This window comes from Muntiacus reevesi, chromosome 10, assembly GCF_963930625.1.
Source record: "Muntiacus reevesi chromosome 10, mMunRee1.1, whole genome shotgun sequence".
Lineage (NCBI taxonomy): Eukaryota > Metazoa > Chordata > Mammalia > Artiodactyla > Cervidae > Muntiacus > Muntiacus reevesi.
The window spans coordinates 26,310,865-26,332,997 of NC_089258.1; the positions used below are offsets into that span (position 1 = coordinate 26,310,865).

Sequence of the window (22,133 nt, forward strand, 5' to 3'; positions counted from 1 at the left end):
TCCTCCTTCTACCCATACTAGGCTCCTGCTGCCTGCTGTGCCTATGGGACTAAGTGGCATTTCTAATCGGGGATCACGGGAGCTGGTGATTTTCCAATGGATATGGAGGATGGATGAGCAGAGTCCCTGGTGCAAAGTGTTGGGCTGTGTTTATTCACATTGCATCCCCAGTCTGCTCTGCAGGAGTTTCCACACAGGCTTCAGGGACTTCAGTGTCACTGCCGGTGTACTGGGCTGGACAAGAGGTAGAAAGCAGCCCTTTTAGAGCTAGCTGATATTTCAAGCTAGAAAGTACTTAGAAATCCTCGTCTGGTCCATCACCCTCATTACACACATCAAGAACATGAGACCACAGAGATGAAAGTGACCATCTCGAGGCCACACTACTTAATGGCAGAGCCGGGAACAGAGCCCAGTCTCTTACCTTCCAGGCCAGTGCTCTTTTCTGTCACCTTGTTTCTCCCTCGAGGGAATTGCGCAGACAGTATTGTTCTCTCTTTCTTAGTCTTTGCAACTTGAAACACAATTATGCTACCTTCAGTTCAGTTCAGTTCAGTTCAGTCGCTCAGTCATGTTTGACTCTTTGCAACCCTACGGACTGCAGCATGCCAGGCTTCCGTGTCTATCACCAACTCCCAAAGATTGCTCAAACTCATGTCCATCAAGTCGGTGATGCCATCCAACCATCTACTTCATCCTCTGTTGTCCCCTTCTCCCGCCTTCAATCTTTCCCAGCATCAGGGTCTTTTCAAATGAGTCAACTCTTCGCATCAAGTGGCCAAAGTATTGGAGTTTCAGCTTCAGCATCAGTCCTTCCAATGAACACCCAGGACTGATTTCCTTTAGGATGGACTGGTTGGATCTCCTTGCAGTCCAAGGGACTCTCAAGAGTCTTCTCCAACACCACAGTTCAAAAGCATCAATTCTTCAGTGCTCAGCTTTCATTACAGTCCATCCCTTACACCCATACATGACTACTGGAAAAACCATAGCTTTGACTAGACGGACCTTTGTTGGCAAAGTAATGTCTCTGCTTTTTAATATGCTGTCTAGGTTGGTCATGGCTTTTCTTCCAAGGAGCAAGCATCTTTTAATTTCATGGCTGCAGTCACCATCTGCAGTGATTTTGGAGCCCCCCAGAACGAAGTCTGTCACTGTTTCCATTGTTTCTCCATCTATTTGCCATGAAGTGATAGGGCCAGATGCCATGATCTACTACCTTTGGCATGCTTTTTTTTTCCCACTCAAGTGTGAGTGTATTTAATCTTTTCCCCATACCTTTTTTTTTTTTAAGGAATCTTATTATTTTTCATTATTACTACTTTTTAGGTAATCTTATTCTGTGTCTCTCTGCAGCTGCCCACCTCACAAACATCATTTGAGAGTTACAGAACAACCCTTTTCATGGCTAATGGGCAGAAGTGTGGACACCAGTCCAAGCTTCTGAACCAAGGAAAAGAAAACAGGGAACTTTGATGAGATACAACACATTCAGTAAAATAAAGAGTGTTAGTTTTAAAAATAATAGATGGCTCAGTTTCACCAAATCTAGGATATTTAGAAAATATCAGAATTACTCATTTCCTAACTTAGAACTTGTAAGATATTGTTCAAGAGTCTACTTAGTTTAACGAAGTAGGAACTGAAATGCAGCATTCAGGGATGGAGGAGACATTCTTTGCTAACAGAACTAGTCCACAACCTCTCCCTGCCTCCTGAGTTTCACTCTGAGACAAATAGCAGCTGACCTTTCAAAATTATGTTTATAAAAATATGTACCTACCTCCCAAAGTGCTTTTGAATTTCTGTTCTAAAATAGCTCAGGAAAGTGCAATCACTAATGTTAATAGGCTGATTTGGGAGTGACTGGAGAGTCAGGAGCTATTTGTTTACGGAAATGTTTTAATGCAGTGGTAATTAATATAATGTTGATTTCAGTGTGGTGGTAATTAAGACCCACTGTGTGTACTTTTAAATGCAGGCATAGTGTTATTTGCTTTGGAATGTTTCTTTTTATGGATTACCATTCCTTGGAGTAGAGCTAACATCAAATTTTACCATGTGGAAACTGGAGAAGTCTCAAAGTTCTGCCCACCTTACTGGCACAACAGTAGACAATTTTTTTTGTCTGCTGAATGTTTGTTTTGTATTTTTTTGGTGATGGCGGTTTAGTCACTAAGCCTTATCTGACTCTTGTGACCCTGTTGACTGTTAACTCGCCAGACTTCTCTGGCCATGGGATTTCCCAGGCAAGAATACTGGAGTAGCTTGCCATTTCCTTTTCCAGGGGATCTTACCCACCCAGGGATGGAACATGGGTTTCCTGCATTGCAGGTGGTCTCCTGCATTGCAGATGAGTTCTTTACCGACTGAGTCACCAGGGAAGCCTTGTATGTTTTTTAAGAGTTGCATTTCATTTTTGTCTTTAGATTTCATTCTGTAGTACCTTTAAGAGAAACATTCAACAAATATTTTTTGAGCATTATCATGGGCTTGATGCTATCATATATATATTTATCTCACTAAATTCTCCCAATTACCCTATAAAATGAGTTTTATCCCCAGTTTACAGGCAAAGTATAGTGAACATTAGCTTATGTAAGAATATACTGCTGCCCATGAGAGGCAAAAATAGAAAAGGAACTAGAATTTTCTGCCCTATGTTCTTTTCATTTAGTGGCCAGTTGCTTCTGCTTTTATAGGCATTTTCTTTCTCAATCCTCTTACAGCCTATCATTCAAACCATATCTTTACTCACTGCTCTTACTTGCAGTTCTTTGCTCACTCCTTGGTATCTACTCTCTAGTTCTGAAATATTTTAAGATCTTGTCATCTTTCACTCATCTTCACCACTAAATCTTTTTATTTACACATGTTCATCTCATCATAAATACGTGTACTTCTCTTTTGTTTCTTCTCTTACTTTTAAAATATTTTCCATGCTTGAATTGTCTAGAACTTAAGATATTTTTTAAAGTAAATTTCTGTCAGTCTTTGTTATCATCTCCTAGATTGGCGCTTATTCAATATTTTGAAATTATTGGATATATGCTTACCCTGTTCTAAAAAATTACATGTTGAATTGTACCTCTTAATTTCTATTTTCCAATAAGGTAGTAAACAAGTGGTTCTCAACACTAACTGCATATTAGAATTTGCTGGGATTAAAATAAAAAATACTCATTTCTGGACCCCACCCCATTGAATCTGATTTAATCTCTTTGATTCTAATATTCAGCCGGGGTTGAGACCCACTGTTGTAGGCACTGACAAACTATTGCAGTTTTAAGCAATAAATGATATGACTGGGTTTAGAAAGATGGCCCTGGTAACCAGTGTAAATGTGAAGCCATTGTAAAGGGGGAAGAGATTTCAGGCCACCACTTTGGAGGCTGATGCAGTGGTTCAGATAAGTCCAAATAACAGGTGAAAAACCTGAAATAAAGAAGTAGCAAAAGAGAGCAGGAGACATACAGAAGAAGTGGGATCGATAATGTTTGATGTCATCAGTGTTGCAGGCAAGTGGGATGACTAAGGGATTCTTGTGTTAGGGGTTCAGTATAAGCTTTTTTAGCTCAGATCCTACTCCAGCTCCTAGTAGGTTCCAAACCACAGTTTCTGGGCACATGAAGGAGCAAGAGTAGGATGGAGAAACAAACTACAACTCTTAGTAGCCAAGCAGTCACTTGATTACCAGTAAAGAAGTCCTCAATAAGCATGGCTTGTGGAATGAAGCTTGGGCCACGTGAGCTCAAGGTTCTTCCCACCTTGGTTAGGCTGACTTCATTCTGTTCCAAGGAGAGGTATATGTGAAAAGAGGAGAGAAAAGAGATTCACTTGGGCCAAATCTGCCCAGATCATCGTACCACAAAAGTCAGGGTAAAGAGGAAGCTGGGGCTCCCCTAGTGTCTCAGTCATGAAGAATCTGCCTGCCAATACTGGAGATGCAGGTTCGATCCCTGATCTGGGAAGATCCCACATGCTACGGAGCAGCTAAGCCCATGTGCTACAACTACTGAGCCCACGTGCCTCAACTACTGAAGCCCACATGCCCTAGAGCCTGTGTTCCACAACAAGAAAAGCTACCCCAGTGAGAAGCCCGAGCATCGCAACTGGAAACTAGCTCCTATTTTCCGAAATTAGAGAAAAGCCCTCACAGCAATGAAGACCCAGCACAGCCAAAAATAAATAAATAAAATTATATATATATATGTATATGTGTGTGTGTGTATATATATATATATAAAAGAAGAGGGTCCTAAAAGGAGTACATACTTTGAAAGACAGAAGATACAGACAACTCATACAACTTATTCCTAATCATTATTGCTGCTTACTCTGGACCGGGTACTCTTCTCTGCACTCGACACAAATTTAATTTTCACAACTGCTCAATGCTACTCTGGTTATCATCATTCCCATTTTATAGATAAGGGGGCACAGGGATATGTTAAATAACTTGTCTAAGATTACATGGTGGCAGCATTGAACCCAGGAGAGAAGAGGAGGAAGGCAAGGCCTCTAGGTGACAGTCCCTTCTCTGTTGCCTGGAATTGGGAACAACAGAAGCTGCTGTTGAGAACATGGACCTGTAGAACACAGTAACCTCACCTGCCAGTTAAATGTTGCCTCCTCAATATTTCAGACTCTTTGAGCAAAGAGCTTATCATTACTGCTTTCTCTAGTGCAGAGTTAGAAAGCAAGAGTCCTCTCCCTCTGTATCTTAGCAGTCTAGTCAGAAATGGTGCTTCTAATGGAGATGGGGCATATGCCAGAATGGAAAGTGGTTTGGGGAAATGTGGAAGGAACTGAGTTGTGGACTTGTAGGGTGTGTGGGTAGAGAGAAGCAATTAGAAATACAGAGTTGGAATTTTGAAGAACGATCTGGACTAGAGCTGAATTTTAGGGCCATTATTGCATAGGTCGTCCCTTCAGACTGCTTTCAAGGACCTTTTTTATATTATAGTCTTAGTCTAGTGCTCGGAGCGTAGTGTTTCTACCTCATTAACTATTGTGGAGCAGGCAGCACAAAGGGAAAGACTCACTGGAGTATTTAGTCACCTGTGTGATGGGCTGTGCTTTGCCAGGATCATAGAATAGGAAAACAGCATGCCAGAAATTACCTTAAGGTCACCTGATCCAAATGACTGCCTGCTTTCTGTTAGATCCTTTGGATTTTCTTTTTTTCTTTCTTTTTTTATTATTGTGGTAAAGTATACATAACTTCGTTTTCCCTGGTAGCTCAGCGGTAAAGAATCCACTTCTAATGCAGGAGACACAGGAGGCGCCAGTTCCGTCTCTGGGTTGGAAAGATCCCCTGGAGAAGGAAATGACAACCCACTCCAGTATTCTTTCCTGGAAAATCCCATGGACAGAGGAGCCTGGCAGGCTACAGTCCATGGGGTTGCAAAAGAGTCAGACACCACTGAGCAACTGAGCGCACACACACACACATACATATGTAACTTAAAATTTATTATTTTGACTATTTTTAAATGTATAGTTAAATCCATTTACTTTTAATCTACTCTTCTTCGCCACCCCCACATACTACATGCTTAGTCATTACAGTGGATCGGAGGGCCCATACTTCTCCCTGAAAGTATAGCCTAAAAATATTTACTCTGTTTCGATTAATAGTTTTCCTTAGAATCATAAAATTTTGGAATTGGAAAGGACTTTTGAGATTAATCTAATTCATTCCTAGTGGCAGGTAAAGAGACTGAGGCTCAGAGAATTTAAAATAATAAAGTGACTTACCTGGGGTCATGAGTATTTGCAGCTGGTTTCAGGTCTCATTCATTCAGTACATATTCTTTGTCTATGTTTTTTTAATTGCTCAGGCTGCCCATGAAATAACCTCTCTGATTTTTGCTCCCTCATGCCCCATTAATATTTTTTTCTTTTGAGAACATCTCAGTTCTTTCAGGGTGAACTTGATATTTCCTAGACTTCCAACCATTCTTGTTTTTTCCTTCTTTCCTCTTTCTTAGAGTAATATATCCCACTAAACTTTAAAGAAATCCCAAGATCTGGCAGATTGTCAAAGCCTTTAAATTTATTTTTGAAATTTGTTTGCGTAAGTATTAGTTCTGCATCAGACTTTCTAATCCTATACTGTTTGCTGGGTCCTAATAGCCTCCTGGTCTCAGAGTTCTTGGAAAAGGAGGAACAGAAGCCAAGTGTTACTCTAAGGTTTGACAAGTTAGTTACTAGCAGACTGACTCCAAGTGTTGTTTGAGGTAAGAGAGGTAGTCTTTGAGAAAAAATTCTGGATATATTTTCATTAATCCCTGGGAGAAGGCTGTAAGCCTAAAGTCTTTTGATCTTGAAACACAATGCCATATTCATACTCCCTCCCCACCCCTCATGCATGTTTTGTTGACCTTTTATTTTTTCTTCAGAGCAAAGCTAAGACCTCTGCCTTGCTCAGTGGTGTGGTAAAGGCTCCATGTGTGAAATTCAAACATTGCTTGTGAAATGAAACGTATCCTTTTTTTTGACTAAGAGTGAGTGAAACTAAGCCAAAACTCTTACTTAAATTGAGCTAAGCTTGTGATGTGAAGGGGAAATGAACACAGTCCATTAATTAGCAAATTGTTTTTCTCCCACATAGGCAATAGGCACTTATTAGTTGCCAGGTCTTGCCTGTGATCTACCATCCCTGGTTTCTTTATCTGATTTGAGTCACCTCCTATTTGTGATTAGATTTGTCTGCTCCTTCTCACTCTCTCTTGAAATAGCAGTTCTGAAAGCACTTCAGTAGCTCAGTCATTTTAAGATCTTAACCATGATTCTGTTCCTTGCAAATAGACTTCCTTTCTCTCTAGTGATTGCACCCTACTATAGGTGTATAGAAGCTTTCCTTATCCCCCTTACAACTTGCTTCATTAATGTGATTTCCTTCTGCTAAATAATACCCCACCTGCCTCCTGGAGCTATTGAATTATAGAGTACATTCTGCAAAGTTTCTCTCACCCTATTGTAATTTCATGTACATTTTTTTTCTCATCTGAAACTATATTGCTTCCTGCATTTAGGTTTCACAATTTTTTTAAAAAAGGAGATTGTCTTTTTAATTATATTTGGCCTAGCTCTCCATTGTCACTGCTTGTGCCATATGGGACATCTCCAGGATAACAGTCGTGGTCTCTCTCTCTCTCATTAGCTTCCTATTCCCCTTTCCCTCCTACAGCTTTTCACCCTCTCCACTCTAATGCTTTGGGAAGCTACTAAGAAGTTTAGATGGCCCATGTGAAAATATGTCAGTGTCCCATTTTACCATATATATGAAACATTTATAATTTATACTCTGCCTACCTCCCAGAAGGATATGAGGTGGTCTATAACTAAAAAGCACAAACACACACATGCACAAAAGCACACACGTGTACATTTCCAACAGTGCTGTTAAAAATAGTCATAAAGGGACTTCAGAAACCATTGAAGGCCATCTGTAACACAAAGTACTTATCAAACATAAGAACATTTCTATAAAAAGTGAAAGAAGAACATAACCTTTTAATTATGTAAGGGCTCTGCTATTTTAGACTAGTAGTGAAAGAAGATGGTAATTGTGGTCTGAATGTTTCTCTGTAATGACAAAATGACTGACAGTATTTCTCACTTCCCCCAACCCCCTAGAAAATTTTTTCCCAAAATTTAGAACTGAAGGGATTTTTGGTTAATCTCCAATTACTGTTATCAACTTCTTTAGTCTGACTTTTTCATTAGCAGCTACAATATGTTGACTACCTGCTGTGTACAAACCCAGCTAAAAGTTAGAGATGCGTTATCTCATGGAGGCCCCATCGTTTGGCTCTGAAATAGTTGATATTACTTTTTTCCAGAGATGAGGAGGAAACAATCTAAGAAGGTAAACGAATCAAGGTTATATAGGTTGTAAATGGTAGAGTGAGAGTTTGAATCCAGATCTTTCTGGATCCTCTTTCTATTACTCTATGATGCCTCTTGTTAAAGAACTATATTGGAAAGGTTAGCCATTAATCTTAGTGTCTTTTGTTAAAGATAACAGAAACTCAATCTTTTAGTGACCACATTGCAAGAATATATCTTAACCTCTGTGTTTTCTCCCATTTCAGTTTATTGATAGTGACTCACCTTATTTCCTGTTCTTATGCCCAGTAGCCTGCAGTTGAGTGTAGGGTTTATTGCTTTGCTTTGATCAATGCATCCTTGACTTGGCAAGCATGATGCAGTTCTGAAGCGAGTACCATTTGCCATTGGCACTGTGGTGAAGCACATCCCCATGAAATGAAGTGACCTCTGTGTCACATGGACCCAGGGCCTCACTGTCCTTGAGTCTCCAATATTCAGAGCATGAATGTACTTCACCGAATAATTTTTTGGCTTCTACACAGCTTTATTGCAGGAAGAGAACAGAAGTGTTGTGTGTACTGAAGTGATAGTTCGAAACCCACATACCTATTGTTCTTTGAATTTTTGTCTTTCATCTCTTGCTATTCTTCATTTAATAGAACTCTTTGACAACCAAATAAAACTAAAGAATGGGGACTTCCCTCGTGGTCCGGGGCTAAGACTCCGAACTTCCAATGCAGGGGGCCCCGGCTTCAATTCCTGGTCAGGGAACTAGATCCTACATGCTACAATTAAGATCCGGTATAGTCAAATAAATAAAATTTTTTTAAAAAAAATTTAAAGAATGAAGAAAGCTAGGTTTGAGTCTTATGCCCTGATTTTTACTAGCTTCTATGGCCTTGGATGACTTATTTACCCTTTCTGGGCCTCAGTTTCCCCATCATGAGGATTAGAGATAATGTATGGTGAGCAACTGGTACAGATCCTGGCATCAAGCAGATGTTCAGTACAAAGAAGCTGCTATTATTATTATTATAAAATGCAAAGACATACTTATGATGTAAAAGCTTGAGATTTGTTTTGTTATTGTAGTAAATAGTGTTTCCCTGTGGACTTCTTTGTACAGCTTATGTGAAACCCAAGGAAAACAGTGGAATAGTGTTTGCAATAAGGAAAGAGAGCTCTTTGTTCCCTTCAGCAGACAAAAGAAGCTCATTATCGTATCAAGTAGTGGCTGTTGCTATTGAAATGGTTTATTTGTATGTTTTTTTCTGTTTTTTCCCCTAGGGATTTATTTGTGGCTTTTCAGTAGCAACAGGTGCAGCAGCAAGACTAGTATCAGGATACGACATCTATGGAAATATCTGTGGGCAGAAAAATGCAGAGTTGGAAGCAATACCAAACAGTGGCATGGACCACACCCATCGGAAGTGAGTAGACTGTGGCTGAATGGTGAACATTGTGGGAACTTGAAAGGGGAGGGGGCGTCCTGCTTTTCTTACTGTTATAAAGATAATATCTTACTGAAGATTATTTTTATATGCTTTCTGTTGGTTTTTTTTTTTTTTTTTAACTGTCCACTTGAATCATTTCTGGTTTTGGTCTATAAATACATTTACCAGGAAACAAAATTAGGTGCTGTGTTAAAATGGTCTACCTTGACGTTTTAATGAGTAAATGCGTGATTTGAGAGAGTTACTCTTGTACTCTGTTTTCCCATTAGCCTCTAGGCTGTACATGAAGTTTTTAACCCAGAAAACAATATAATATTTTTCTTCCTAAGACTACTTGATGGAAGGCAGAGGGATAATGGATTTTGACACTGTAAAGTTATAGTGAAACATTTTGTGGTGCTTCATTTATAAGTACACACTTATTTCCAATTTTATAAAAGATATATTTTCTTTGTCAGACTTCGAAATTTCTTTCGGGTTTTCAAGGTTCAGGTTTTGGATTTCTTGAAATTCCTGACTTAATCACCTCTTCTCTTCAAAAGAGCTATTATTTCATTTTTACTGTCTATGGGGAAAAAAGATATCTTATCAAATGTGTTGTATGTATGATGTCAATATATTTGTTCAAACTGTGTATTTATGCCCATCAAACTTTATTAGAAATGGCATCCCACTCCAGTATTCTTGCCTGGAGAATCCCATGGGTGGAGGAACCTGGTGGGCTACAGTCCACGGGGTCACAAAGAGTCGGACTCGACTGAGTGACTTAACTTAATAAATAAAGACGGGTGTTTAGAATTAATCAAACTAATTTTAAGGTTAGCCAATTCCATTAGTGAATTTTATAGGAGAAGGCTAATGCAAATAAAAACATTTTTTAGACTGTAGTTCTATAATATTTGGAGAGATATAATAACTCTATTTATTGTTAGATAAATATGTTGGTTAAATCTGGGCCCTGGCTAAAGTAGATTAATTTGATAAATTGAAAAACATGAAAAAATCCAAATAGTTAATCTTAAGAGATATTTCTCCATTTAATGAAGGAATAATGCAGCTCAAATAAAGAATTTTAAATAGCAATAATGAATATTTGTATAGAATGCAATAGTCAAGAAGTATATGATACCAACCTGTGGGATGGGGGTAGCAAAGGCTTAGAGAGATTGAAATGACCTCCCCAGAAGTCTGATGGGCAGTGGACTGTCCAAGACAGACCATGAGCTTTTCTCTTGACAGAAGTGAAAATTGGACTCGAGAGCGTAATTTGGAGGATTATTTCATTTGTCTTTCTTTTTGATTGCTTTATGAAATTAACACAAATTTTAGGCTTTGTGTTATTTACTGTAGCAAGTCTACCCATGTATTTTGTTTTTACTTCTCATTTTGGAACAGTTTTAGACTCACAGAGAAGTGCAAAAATAGTAGAGTTTTACATATCTTTTTTTTTTTTGAAGGTAGTGTCAAATACTATATACTCTTTAATGCTGGTGACATGTACCAAACATAAGATATTACCATTTGGGTAATTGAGGAGACAGGAGAAAAAGGACTCTAGTTTCTTGGGTTTACTGCTCACATGAGGTCATGATCATTTTTATGGCTCCCTTTTAACGTGCTAGTAACTCCAAGCATGTTCTTATCATAAAGTTTGTGTAATTGTCAGTTCATCCTGAACCTTTTGGAGGTTCATTTGGTTAACTTTTAAGAAATATTTTATTTTATATTGAAGTATAAATGAGTAGGAGGCACAAGAGATGTGGGAAGAGCCCTGGAGGAGGAAATGGCAATCTACCCCAGTATTCTTGCCTAGAAAATTCCATGCAGAGAGGAGCCTGATGGGCTACAGTCCATGGGGTCACAAAGAGTCAGACACAATTGAACGCACGCACACACACACACACACACATTCACACAGATGATTAACATTGTTGTGTTAGTTTCAGGTGTATAGCAAAGTGATTGTTATACATCGACCTGTATCTATTCTTTTTCAGATTCTTTTCCCATTTAGATTGTTATATAATACTGATCAGAGTTCCCTGTGCTATACAGTAGATCCTTGTTGGTTATCCATTCTAAATATAGCAGTGTGTACATGTCAATCCCAAACTCAGTTTTTAATTTCAAATCCTCAGATTATTCTGTGTACATTTTTGGCCTCTTGCAAAGAAAGCCTGCTTATTATTCTGAAAAAAATGGTTCGTTTTCCCTGAGTGCTTAGCATAGTTGGGACACACTCATGGATAGCTATAATAGGGTAATCCCTCAAGTATAGCAATGCCTTAACTTATGTATCCATGTTAAAATTTATTTTTGATCTCTACTTCTTCTTTGTCCATGAACGTTTTAGCCCTGAGCCATTTAAGTATCTCTGTCTATGAAAGTGAAAGTGACGGTCGCTCATCATATCCACTCTTTGCAACCCCATGGACTGTAGCCTGCCAGGCTCCTATGTCCATGGAATTCTCTAGGCAAGAATACTGGAGTGGGTAGCCATTGCCTTCTCTAGGAGATCTTCCTAACCCAGGGATTGAACCTGGATCTCCTGCATTGTAGGCAGATTCTTTACCATCTGAGCAACCAGGGAAGCCTATTTCTATCTATAAATGGTAATTTTATAAATGAATGGTACAGTTTTGAATGTACGTTTCTAAGGTAAGTCTATACTATTTGGATTTGGAAGGAGATAGACAGTCTTTGTGTTTATGAGAGTCCTTTGGACTGCAAGGAGATCCAACCAGTCAATCCTAAAGGAAATCAGTCCTGAATATTCATTGGAAGGACTGATACCGAAGCTGAAACTCCAATACTTTGGCCACCTGATGCAAAGAACTGACTCATTTGAAAAGACCCTGGGAAAGATTGAAGGTGGGAGGAGAAGGGGATGACAGAGAATGAGATGTTTGGATGGCATCACCGACTCAAGGGACATGAGTTTGAGTAAACTCCAGGAGTTGGTGATGGACAGGGAGGCCTGGGCGTGCTGCAGTCCATGGGGTCGCACAGAGTCAGACATGACTGAGCGACTAAACTGAACTGAACTGAGCTGAACCTATACTCCATTCTCTCTCTCTGTTTTTTTTTCCTGCCAAGTGTATTGATTTTCTCCTTTTTCACACATACATCTTTGGCTTTATTATAAATACCACACCCTTCCATTCCTACAGGATTTTTTATACCTGATTTGTCTTGACCTTGATCATTTTCTCCCATCCCTTATCCTTAGCACCTAGTACCTGATACTTACTAGGGCCTCTATACATAGTTGTTAAATAGGTTAATGAATGAATCCTCTAAGATATCAAATACGGCTAACTTTCTTGCCTTCATGAATGTTGGTTTTTTTCCCTATCAGAAAAAATAATCCTCCTATTCTTCATGTGGCTAAATTCTATTCATCTTTCAGATCTCAGTATAAATGTTACTTCCCAGAAAGGTATTTTTTAAGCTAGTAATTTAAGTTCCACTGTGCCCTGTAATATGTGTAATTATACATTTATTTCATCTTTATTTGTTAAATGTTTGTCTCTTCTAAGTTTCATGAAAGCAGAGGTGAGGTCTGTTTTGTTCATGGCAATATCCTCTGTACCTGGAATGTAGTAGACACTCAGATGTTTGTTGGATGGGTAAATAAACTTATTTATTTTTTAATATGTTCTCAGTGAATTAGAGTCTGAGGATCTGGGTATCTTAAGGTTATTCATGCATTTTGCTGACTGTCTTTCCATAAAGTCTTTTCTATTTACATTCCCACTGACAGTGTCTGAGATTGCTTTATCTTTGCTAGTATTAATAGTTTTTGTACAAATTTGATTCAACCACAGAATGATATTTTATAGTTTTAATTTGCATGCCTTTGATTATTCATGAGTGTGAAACCACCCCCCACTCCCACCCCCCATATGTTTGTTGGCCTCTCCTGAACACCGTTATGCCAGCACATCTATTCTTGGTCTTCTTATCTCTAATCCTCTCCATCCTTTATACTGTGATAGGATTAAGTTCTTTAAAGCCCTTTTTACTGTCATTTCCCTGCTCAAGAGCCTTTCCCTTTGTATTATTACCTGTTGAAAATGAGCCCACTCAGCCCTGGCGTGACCCCGACCCCATGTACCTCTGTAATCTCCCCTCACTGTTTCTCATTGCAGTGGTGCCTCTGTCCACGATACTCAGCCGATTCAGCCTCTGTGCTGTGTCTCTATCTCTCTTCCAATCTGAATTCTTGAAAGAACATGGGACTTATACCCTCTCTATGGAATATTTTAAAGCTACCTTTATCCCAGAACTTTATATTGGATTTCTATTGCCTTTAAGTTGTTGTCTAATTATGTTGTGCTACTCATCTGCCTATATTAATGATCAGTTGCTAGGTAACGATATTTCCATAAACATAATGGCTTACAACAGGAGACACTTATTACGTCACAGTTCCTGTGGGTCAGGAATCTGGATGCGGCTTAGCTGGACTCTTGCTTCAGTCTTTCACGAGGTTGCCACAAGGTGTTGATTAGAGCTGGGGTTCTCCCAGGGGAGTTCCCCTACCAAGCTCAGCTGGCTGTTGGAAGCACACACTCCTCGATGATTGTTAAGCCGAGAGCCTTAACTCTTTACTGGCTATCAGCCAAAGGCCACCTTCAGCGCTTGCTCCATGGGCCTCTCCATAGGGGCAGCTTACTTCAGAGCCAACAGGAGAGGGTGCCAGTACAGAGAGATACAGATAAGAGAGTCTGTTAGTAGGATGGAAGTTACAATATTATGTAATGTAACTGTGCAAGTGAGAACTCCTCCCCTTTGCCATATTCTACTGGTTAGAAGCAAGTCACAGATCCCACCCAAATTTAACGGGAGGACTCTGAATTATAGGAGGTAGGGCCCTAATTAAGGGCCTCCCAGAGTCTGAAAGCCACACACTCAGCTCTGTCTCCCTGAGGCACCATGCTTTGTATGACTCCCAAATTTCAGTACCCACGAGTTATCTCATAGGGGCTTGTTGAATTACAAGAAAATAGGAAGGAGGTAAGTCAAGAGAGACATGAGAAAGAGGATGTCTTTGACCTATTCTAACCAGAAAATTTAAGATGCTAAGATGACTTATAAGAATTCTCTTTGTAGTAAAAAGTTTGTATTTTATTTATTTTTTATCATTTTAATTAATATGTTCTTTTCTCCCCCAAATAGTATTTACTATAGTAATAAAGATGTGTAGGAACATGGCAGACAATATTTTATGAGATAGTGGAATGCTTCAACTTCAAATGGATTATGTCCCAAAGTTAATTTTTAAGTCAGTTGGATGAGATGTGTAAAATTTTTCTGCATAGAAACAATGCTATAAATAAGGCTCTGAGGCTGGGTCAACCTGGAAAAGCTCATTTATCTTAGAACCATAAAGTGCCAGAGATGAAAGGGATCTTTAAGATTATCTAGTGGGTCACCTCCCTAAAGCATCACATCAAATACATGTGAGCACCAAGAAGGCCCAGAGAAGAAAGTGGTTTGTATTTATAGCTGAGCTTTGGTGGTAATGGTCCTATAAAGCATGGGCATGGCTTATAGCCAATTTTTTTTTTTTTTTGGTAGAAAAGATTAACGTGGTAATAATTTATTTTGAACTGATTGATGATTCCAAAAAACGTATCTCTTCTGCCACATTCTACATTGCCTATCATTTTCAAAACCAGAAAGCTAGTCTTAGAGTGTATGTGTCAATTTTTAGACAGAATCATTATTATTATAGAAAGTGTTCTTAGAAAAGAAGCCCTCATCTTCCATACCAAATTGGATAAAGCAGAGATGCTTCTAGTTCTGAGATACCTGGATTAGTATATATGAGGACTGTGCAGGGCAAAGCATCTTGCTCTTTTGACCCCTGGTAAGATGACTGGGGAGGCATTGTGTTTTCACCATGGATACTCCCTTTTTATGGGTGCTTGGGATGGGATGGGATAGGCTGTGGCAAGGTGACAGTGCTCTTAGTCTACATAGGCTATTACAAAGCCAGGTGAGGGTATGTAGGGAATTGCTTTTACTCATTTTGATTTGATATAGGCACTTTATTATTAATAGGACTCTGTTCTCCATTCTGCAGACAATCCTAACACACAGCTTAGGGTCCACTTTCTTTGTTCCTCTGAGAAATTTTCCCAGTATATCTCACTTATCAATATTGATTTTTCCGCAGAGGTTCTGAAGGTGTATTTTTTGCACAAATCTAACTTCCTTCTTTATCTTTTTGGCTTTTCTCTAAGGAAGCCATTAAAGTCCCTATCGCTGATAAAGGCTCTGTGGTCCTAAAGTGCCTCTCAGATTCCAGATAAATCAGTGTTAACAAGATGTACAGGAAGTAGGCTTCCTAGGAGGTTGATGGCATGCATGTGTGAGTAAAATCTATCAGGGGCATTTTGCCAGTAACCTTTAGCAGGGTATCTAGTGTGAGTTTTTATTCTTTTCTTTAAGTGTCTCATCTCCCAGAAATTCACAGCTTAAAATGTTCGTGCTGTAAGGGCCCTTGAGATCTCTGAGCCCCTTCATTTTACAGGCGAAGAAACTGGAGTCTAGGAAACGTCAGTGAACTGACGAAGGCAGTGATATCAGGACTAGCCTTCCACTCCAGGCTTAGTCTAGTGCCCTTTGCATTATATGCTACACTCTGGTAAGCTACACAGCGATTCCCTCTCTCACCTTTTTTGCTTTTGGGGCCTCTCACTTCCAGCATTTAAAGATGAAAGAAGTTTTTACTACAACATGTAAAGAAGGACAGGTTATATAAATCAATAAAGTTATAACTAAAGAAACTTTGAAAGGAACCAAAATACCTATACAATCTCTAGAGGCTTTGAATAATTTGCAGGCAATCTTTATGTGTTTCTTTTTCTGTCAGATAAAGAATATGAATTTTAATGATGAAATGCATTATACTTATTTCACATTTGGACATTTTTTACCATTTGTATGCTTTAAATATTCATTGAAAAACAGTTTAAAACTGATGTTACTTTCTATAATTGATTGTTTAACAGGTAATGGTCTTATTTTAAAGAAACTCTAATTTTATAATCTCTACATGAATACAGAACAGACTTTAACAGCCACTGATTACCTTCTCTAAAGCTCAGAATTCTGTAGGCTTAGTGTCTAGTTTAGTCCACCCCATGATTGCTAACTAGGTTATTAACTGTTTTTTTCCCCCTTGTTTCTTTCTTTTTTTTAAATTGAAGTATTGTTGATGTCTTCCCAGGTGGCTCGGTGGTAAAGAATCCACCAGCCAAGCAGGAGATGTGTGTTCGGTCCCTGGGTCAGAAAGATCCCCTGGAGAAGGAAATGGCAACCCATTCCAGTATTCCTGCCTGGGAATTTTCATAGACAGAGGAGCCTGTCCGGCTACATAGTCCACAGGGTCTTGAAGAGTCGGACACGACTTAGTGACTGAGCAGCTGCAGGAGCAGCATGGTTGATGTACAATACCGTATAAAGCTTACTAACTTTTATAAAGTCTTATTTATTATGTAGGGGATTTGTAGTAATACTATACCCATATGAAGAATGTGTTTACTCTTTACACATGAGCAGATTGCCAAGCTTTCTGGGCCTATACTATGCTATATATCCATATATTTTAGGAAGAACTTTATAAAAAAAATTATAATATAAAACATACCTCTTTGAAGATTATTTATTATTTTTTTGAAGATTATTTATTTATTTATTTATTTTTTTGAAGATTTTTTAAAGAGTTATCAAACCTTGTTGTTCGTGCATACCTGTCTCTGTTTGGAAAAAAATAGAAAAGTAAAGATAAAATTTGCCAGAATACTCACTTTGAGGATCCTTTTATCAGCTCTGTACAGTTCTTCATGTTTATATGACTGAGACTTACTTCTCTTCCTCTCAATGACTTAAATCATATTACTGCCTACTAAATGACTATCCTTCACCAGTCTCTAAAATTCTATTATTTTATTAGTCCTCAGCAAATGTTTATTGAAAGTCTACTGTGTTCTAGAAACCTTTATTAAGAATAACAAAATAGGAAGCAACCTAAATGGCTGAAAAAAATTTGGTTAATTTAATTCACTCATGAATTATATTTCTTGGGCTAAGCTTTGGAGATTATACTCTTGATAAAAATAGGCACACTTTTATCTCATGGAAATTACAGTCTAGTGGAGAAAAGTTAAAATCATCAGATAATCACAAATGTTATTACAGCTGTCAAAAGTGTTATGGAAGGTGAGATGTAAGGGTACCAAAGAGGTTATAACAGAAGGACCTGGCCCAGCCTGAATACTACGCAACAGTAAAAATGATGGTACAGAATTTCATCCATTGACATGGAATAGCCACATAATGCTATTAAGGGGAAGATAAAATTTTAAATCAGTATATATCTTGTGATTTATATATATATATATATAAAATACTTGTACAAAGTATAGAATGACATGAAAATATTAATAGTATGGTTAACTGTTGAATTATGGATCTTTTAAAATTTCTTTTATATTTATTTCTTTTTTCCATAAGTTTTCTACAGTCAATATATATTGTTTGGACAATTTAAAAAAATTAGAGTTAAATAAAAAAGGTCGTTCACAGTCCCTGTCTTTGAAGAGCTTGCATCCTAGTGAGGAAGACAAAATACACAGACACAATGATGGTGCAATGTGGGACATTCTATGAAACTTTTGTATGTTGAAAGCTGGGTAACTTCAGTTTCTTTGGTTCCTAACTGCAGGCTGGTGGGGACAGGAAAGCCATTTGATGGTAGCTCTGGGACCACCACTGTGTTCAGTTCTATTGCTTCTGTAACAAATTGCTATAAACTAAGTGCCTTCCAAATGTTCAAGCTGGTTTTAGAAAAGGCAGAGGAACCAGAGATCAAATTGCCAACATTCGCTGGATCATCGAGAAAGAAAGAGAGTTCCAGAAAAACACATATATTTCTGCTTTATTGACTATGCCAAAGCCTTTGACTGTGTGGATCACAATAAACTGTGGAAAATTCTGTAAGAGATGGGCATACCAGACCATCTGACCTGCCTTTTGAGAAACCTATATGCAGGTCAGGAAGCAACAGTCAGAACTGGACATGGAACAACAGACTGGTTCCAAGTAGGAAAAGGAGTACGTCAAGGCTGTATATTGTCACCCTGCTTGTTTAACTTATATGCAGAGTACATCCTGAGAAGCACTGGACTAGATGAAGCACAAGCTGGAATCAAGATTGCAGGGAGAAATATCAATAACTTCAGATATGCAGATGACACCACCCTTATGGCAGAAAGTGAAGAGGAACTAAAAAGCCTCTTGATGAAAGTGAAAGAGGAGGGTGAAAAAGTTGGCTTAAAGCTCAACATTCAGAAAACTAAGATCATGGCATCTGGTCCCATCACTTCATGGGAAATAGATGGGGAAACAGTGGAAACAGTGTCAGACTTTATTTTGGGGGGCTCCAAAATCACTGCAGATGGTGATTGCAGCCATGAGATTAAAAGACGCTTACTCCTTGGAAGGAAAGTTATGACCAACCTAGACAGCATATTTAAAAGCAGAGACATTACTTTGCCAACAAAAGTCCGTCTAGTCAAGGCTATGGTTTTTCCAGTGGTCATATATGGATATGAGAGTTGGACTGTGAAGAAAGCTGAGCGCTGAAGAATTGATGCTTTTGAACTGTGGTGTTGGAGAAGACTCTTGAGAGTCCCTTGAACTGCAAGGAGATCCAACAAATCCATCCTAAAGGAGATCAGTCCTGGGTGTGCATTGGAAGGACTGATGCTGAAGCTGAAACTCCGATACTTTGGCCACCTCATGAGAAGAGTTGACTCATTGGAAAAGACCCTGATGCTGGGAGGGATTGGGGGCAGGAAGAGAAGGGGACAACAGAGGATGAGATGGCTGGATGGCATCACCGACTCAATGGACATGTGTTTGAGTAAACTCCAGGAGTTTGTGATGGACAGGGAGGCCTGGTGTGCTGTGATTCATGGGGTCACAGAGAGTTGGACACGTCTGAGCGACTGAACTGAACTGAAGTGCCTTAAAACAGCAAAGTTCTCTAAATCCAAATTCTGTTCACAGCATGGTTCAGCTGGTTCCCTGCCCCAGGTTTCACTAGGCTGAAATCAAAGGTTTGGCAGGGCTGTGTTCCTCACTAGAGGCTCTTGGGAATCAATCTTCTTTCAAGCTCATTCAGGCTGTTGACCGAGTTCGGTTTCATGTGGCTGTAGGTTGAGGTTGCATTTCCTTGCTGGCTATCAGCCTGGGGTCATTCTCAGCTTCTAGAGGTAACCTATGTATTCTATAGCCTGTATTCTCTGGCTCCTGGTCCTTTTCCTTTAACAGCCGTGGGTCAGAGCTTCTCATGCTTCAGTCTCTCTGACTTCCCCTTCGTTAGGGTTGCGCCTTGGTTCTAGATTGTCCATGTGGGTTGGCAAGTCTCTCAGCCCATGACTTGGGGTTCAGGAACAGAGTCATTTAAAGTAAGGGTTTTAGACCCCCAGTTAGGTGAGTTGGGGATTCAAAGCAGGACTTGCATTCTAGCAGGGTGGAGTTGGATAGAGTAGATCTGTGGAAGGAGGACACACATAATGATAATGGGGCAGGTGAGAGCCAATGATAGACGGTCACATGCATTCTGAGCCAACTGGTAGTTTTAGGCGCCCATCTGTGGTGAGGATGGTATTCCAGTTAGAGTGCTCAACCTGTTCTTGTTGGCTGAAGAACCTCATCTACAGGTTGGAGCTCTGCAGGCCAGCCTGAAGCCTGGTGGAAACGCGTTCACACAGTAAAGAGCTCACTGCTCTGTCTTGCTGAGTTGCGGTGACTCAGGACAGAGGTAGTTCATTTGTCTGCTGTGCTAGGTTTTGTTTACAGAGTGTCCAGGGTATTAAGAGCAGCCCAGTAGATATCTGCTCATTCCCAGACTTAGGGATAACTTTGGACAAATGGACATACTTTGAGCATTTGATAAGTTTGCCTTTGTTTGGAGGGAAAGCACTCTCCTCTCTGCCCTTCTGTAAAGTACTCTCTGACTCCAGTATTAGCCTACCACCTGTCCTGGTTTGGCTCAGCACGAAAAAGAACAGCCTAGATAAATAACCTGGGCTTCCCAGGTGGCTCAGTGATAAAAGAACCTACCTGCCAATGCAAGAGACGCAGGTTCGATCCCTGGGTCATGAAGATCCCCTGGTGGAGGAAATGACAACCCACTCCAGTTTTCTTGCCTGGGAAATCCCATGGCAAGAAGGGCAGGAAGCCCTTCAGTCCATAGGGTCACAAAGTGTTGGACACAACTGAGGGACTGAGCACACCCACATAGATACTTCACTTAAACTTGCATTTGTGCACTCATTTGCCCACAAGTTTACAAGCATTTGGAAACAGTAACATTTATGGTGTTCTATGGAAATTTATTGTATTATTTATGCCCCTTTTCCCCCCTAATTTTTCATTTTTCTCTCATGGAAAATGTTAGAAGTTATAAAAGCAATAACTACATTTTCAGAAAACAAATTCATGGAGCATCTTTGGAAAATATTTTTTGTCATTTCATGACTGCAGACTGTTTAGCCTGAATTTCTAAAACACTTTTACAAAGTTACGTCTGTATTGCTAGTGAACGTCTATCTCTAGGATAATACTTGCTCTCGATAATACTGCTAGGAATTTGAAAGAAGAGATCCAGTTGCTGCTATAGGAAATTTAGGACTTGAAAGTTGAAATGTTGAGCAGATTCTAAATAAGGAAGTAAAAAGCCACTTAACAGAATTAGATGACAGGCATGCACCTGGGAAAGGGAGGGGTGGTTGGTTTCTCTGTCTGTTCCCTGCCTAGGTTGGAACTTGACATGTCTAATTTAATCAGCTGATTGCACGTGCTAACACAGAGTCTTACTCCTTGGGCTGGTTCCAGGTTAACCAGGCAGCTCTAAGGTTCTTTGTCATTTTGTCATTGTATATAGGCTTATAGGGGAATGGCTACCCACTCCGGTATTTTTACCTGGAGAATTCCATGGACAGAGGAGCCTGGCAGTCCATGGCTGGCTGGCAGGCCATAGCCCATGGCATCGAAAAGAGTCAGACATGACTGAGTGACGCTTTCACTGTTCACTTTCACATAGGCTTATAGGTGTGACCTTTGTAATTTGCTTAGGTAATTATTAAACATTTCAACTGTGAATTTTATAGTCATCGATTTGCCACCTACTTATATTTATCTGGTTGTGAGTGTTGAGGGCAACTGAGAAGTTAGAAGATGCATGGTTCACGCATGACCACCCTTACTTCTGACACTATGTACAAGTTCAGGGGTCCACAAGACCAACCTTAGATTCGATTATTTTCCAGAAAACCTCACAGAACTCGCTGAAATCTATTACAATTATAGTTTATTACAAAACTGTTAGGAAAAGCGAACAGATTTTAAGAGAAGCTAACAAGAGAAGCTCTACTGTTGTTCTCCCCGTTTGGAGTCAGGGTATGTTTCTTGCCTGGCGTTGATTGTGATAATATACATGAAACTGTTGCCAGCTGGGAAGCTCACGAAAGCTTCAGTCTTCAAAATTTTATTAGGGTTCCATTACGCAAGCATGATTCATTGCCCAGGTGGCTGACGCAGTTTCAGCCCCTCTGGTCAGGTTGATACCATATGATCCAGAACTCCTGGTCTACATGACATTGCTAATCTTTCTCTGGGTGGTCAGCTTCTACCTTAAATCTTATCTGGTGTGGCCTGCCTCCAGCCTGCACACTGTTATGACTGTCATGACTGAAATTTCAGGCAAATAAAGACACTCCTGCAAGGCTTAGAGATTCAATCTTTCAAAAGCCGAGGGCA

General features: G+C 39.5%; 1 protein-coding gene across 3 annotated transcripts in view; it reads left to right on the top strand.

The window, feature by feature from the left end:
- SLC44A1 (solute carrier family 44 member 1) overlaps positions 1–22,133 on the top strand; it is a 219,827-nt gene that overhangs the window by 66,826 nt on the left and 130,868 nt on the right. For all 3 annotated transcript variants that reach the window (XM_065946994.1, XM_065946996.1, XM_065946995.1), the window contains exon 3: positions 9,127–9,269. In XM_065946994.1, coding sequence (XP_065803066.1) covers positions 9,127–9,269 — 143 coding nt within the window. The remainder of the gene's footprint in view (positions 1–9,126; positions 9,270–22,133) is intronic.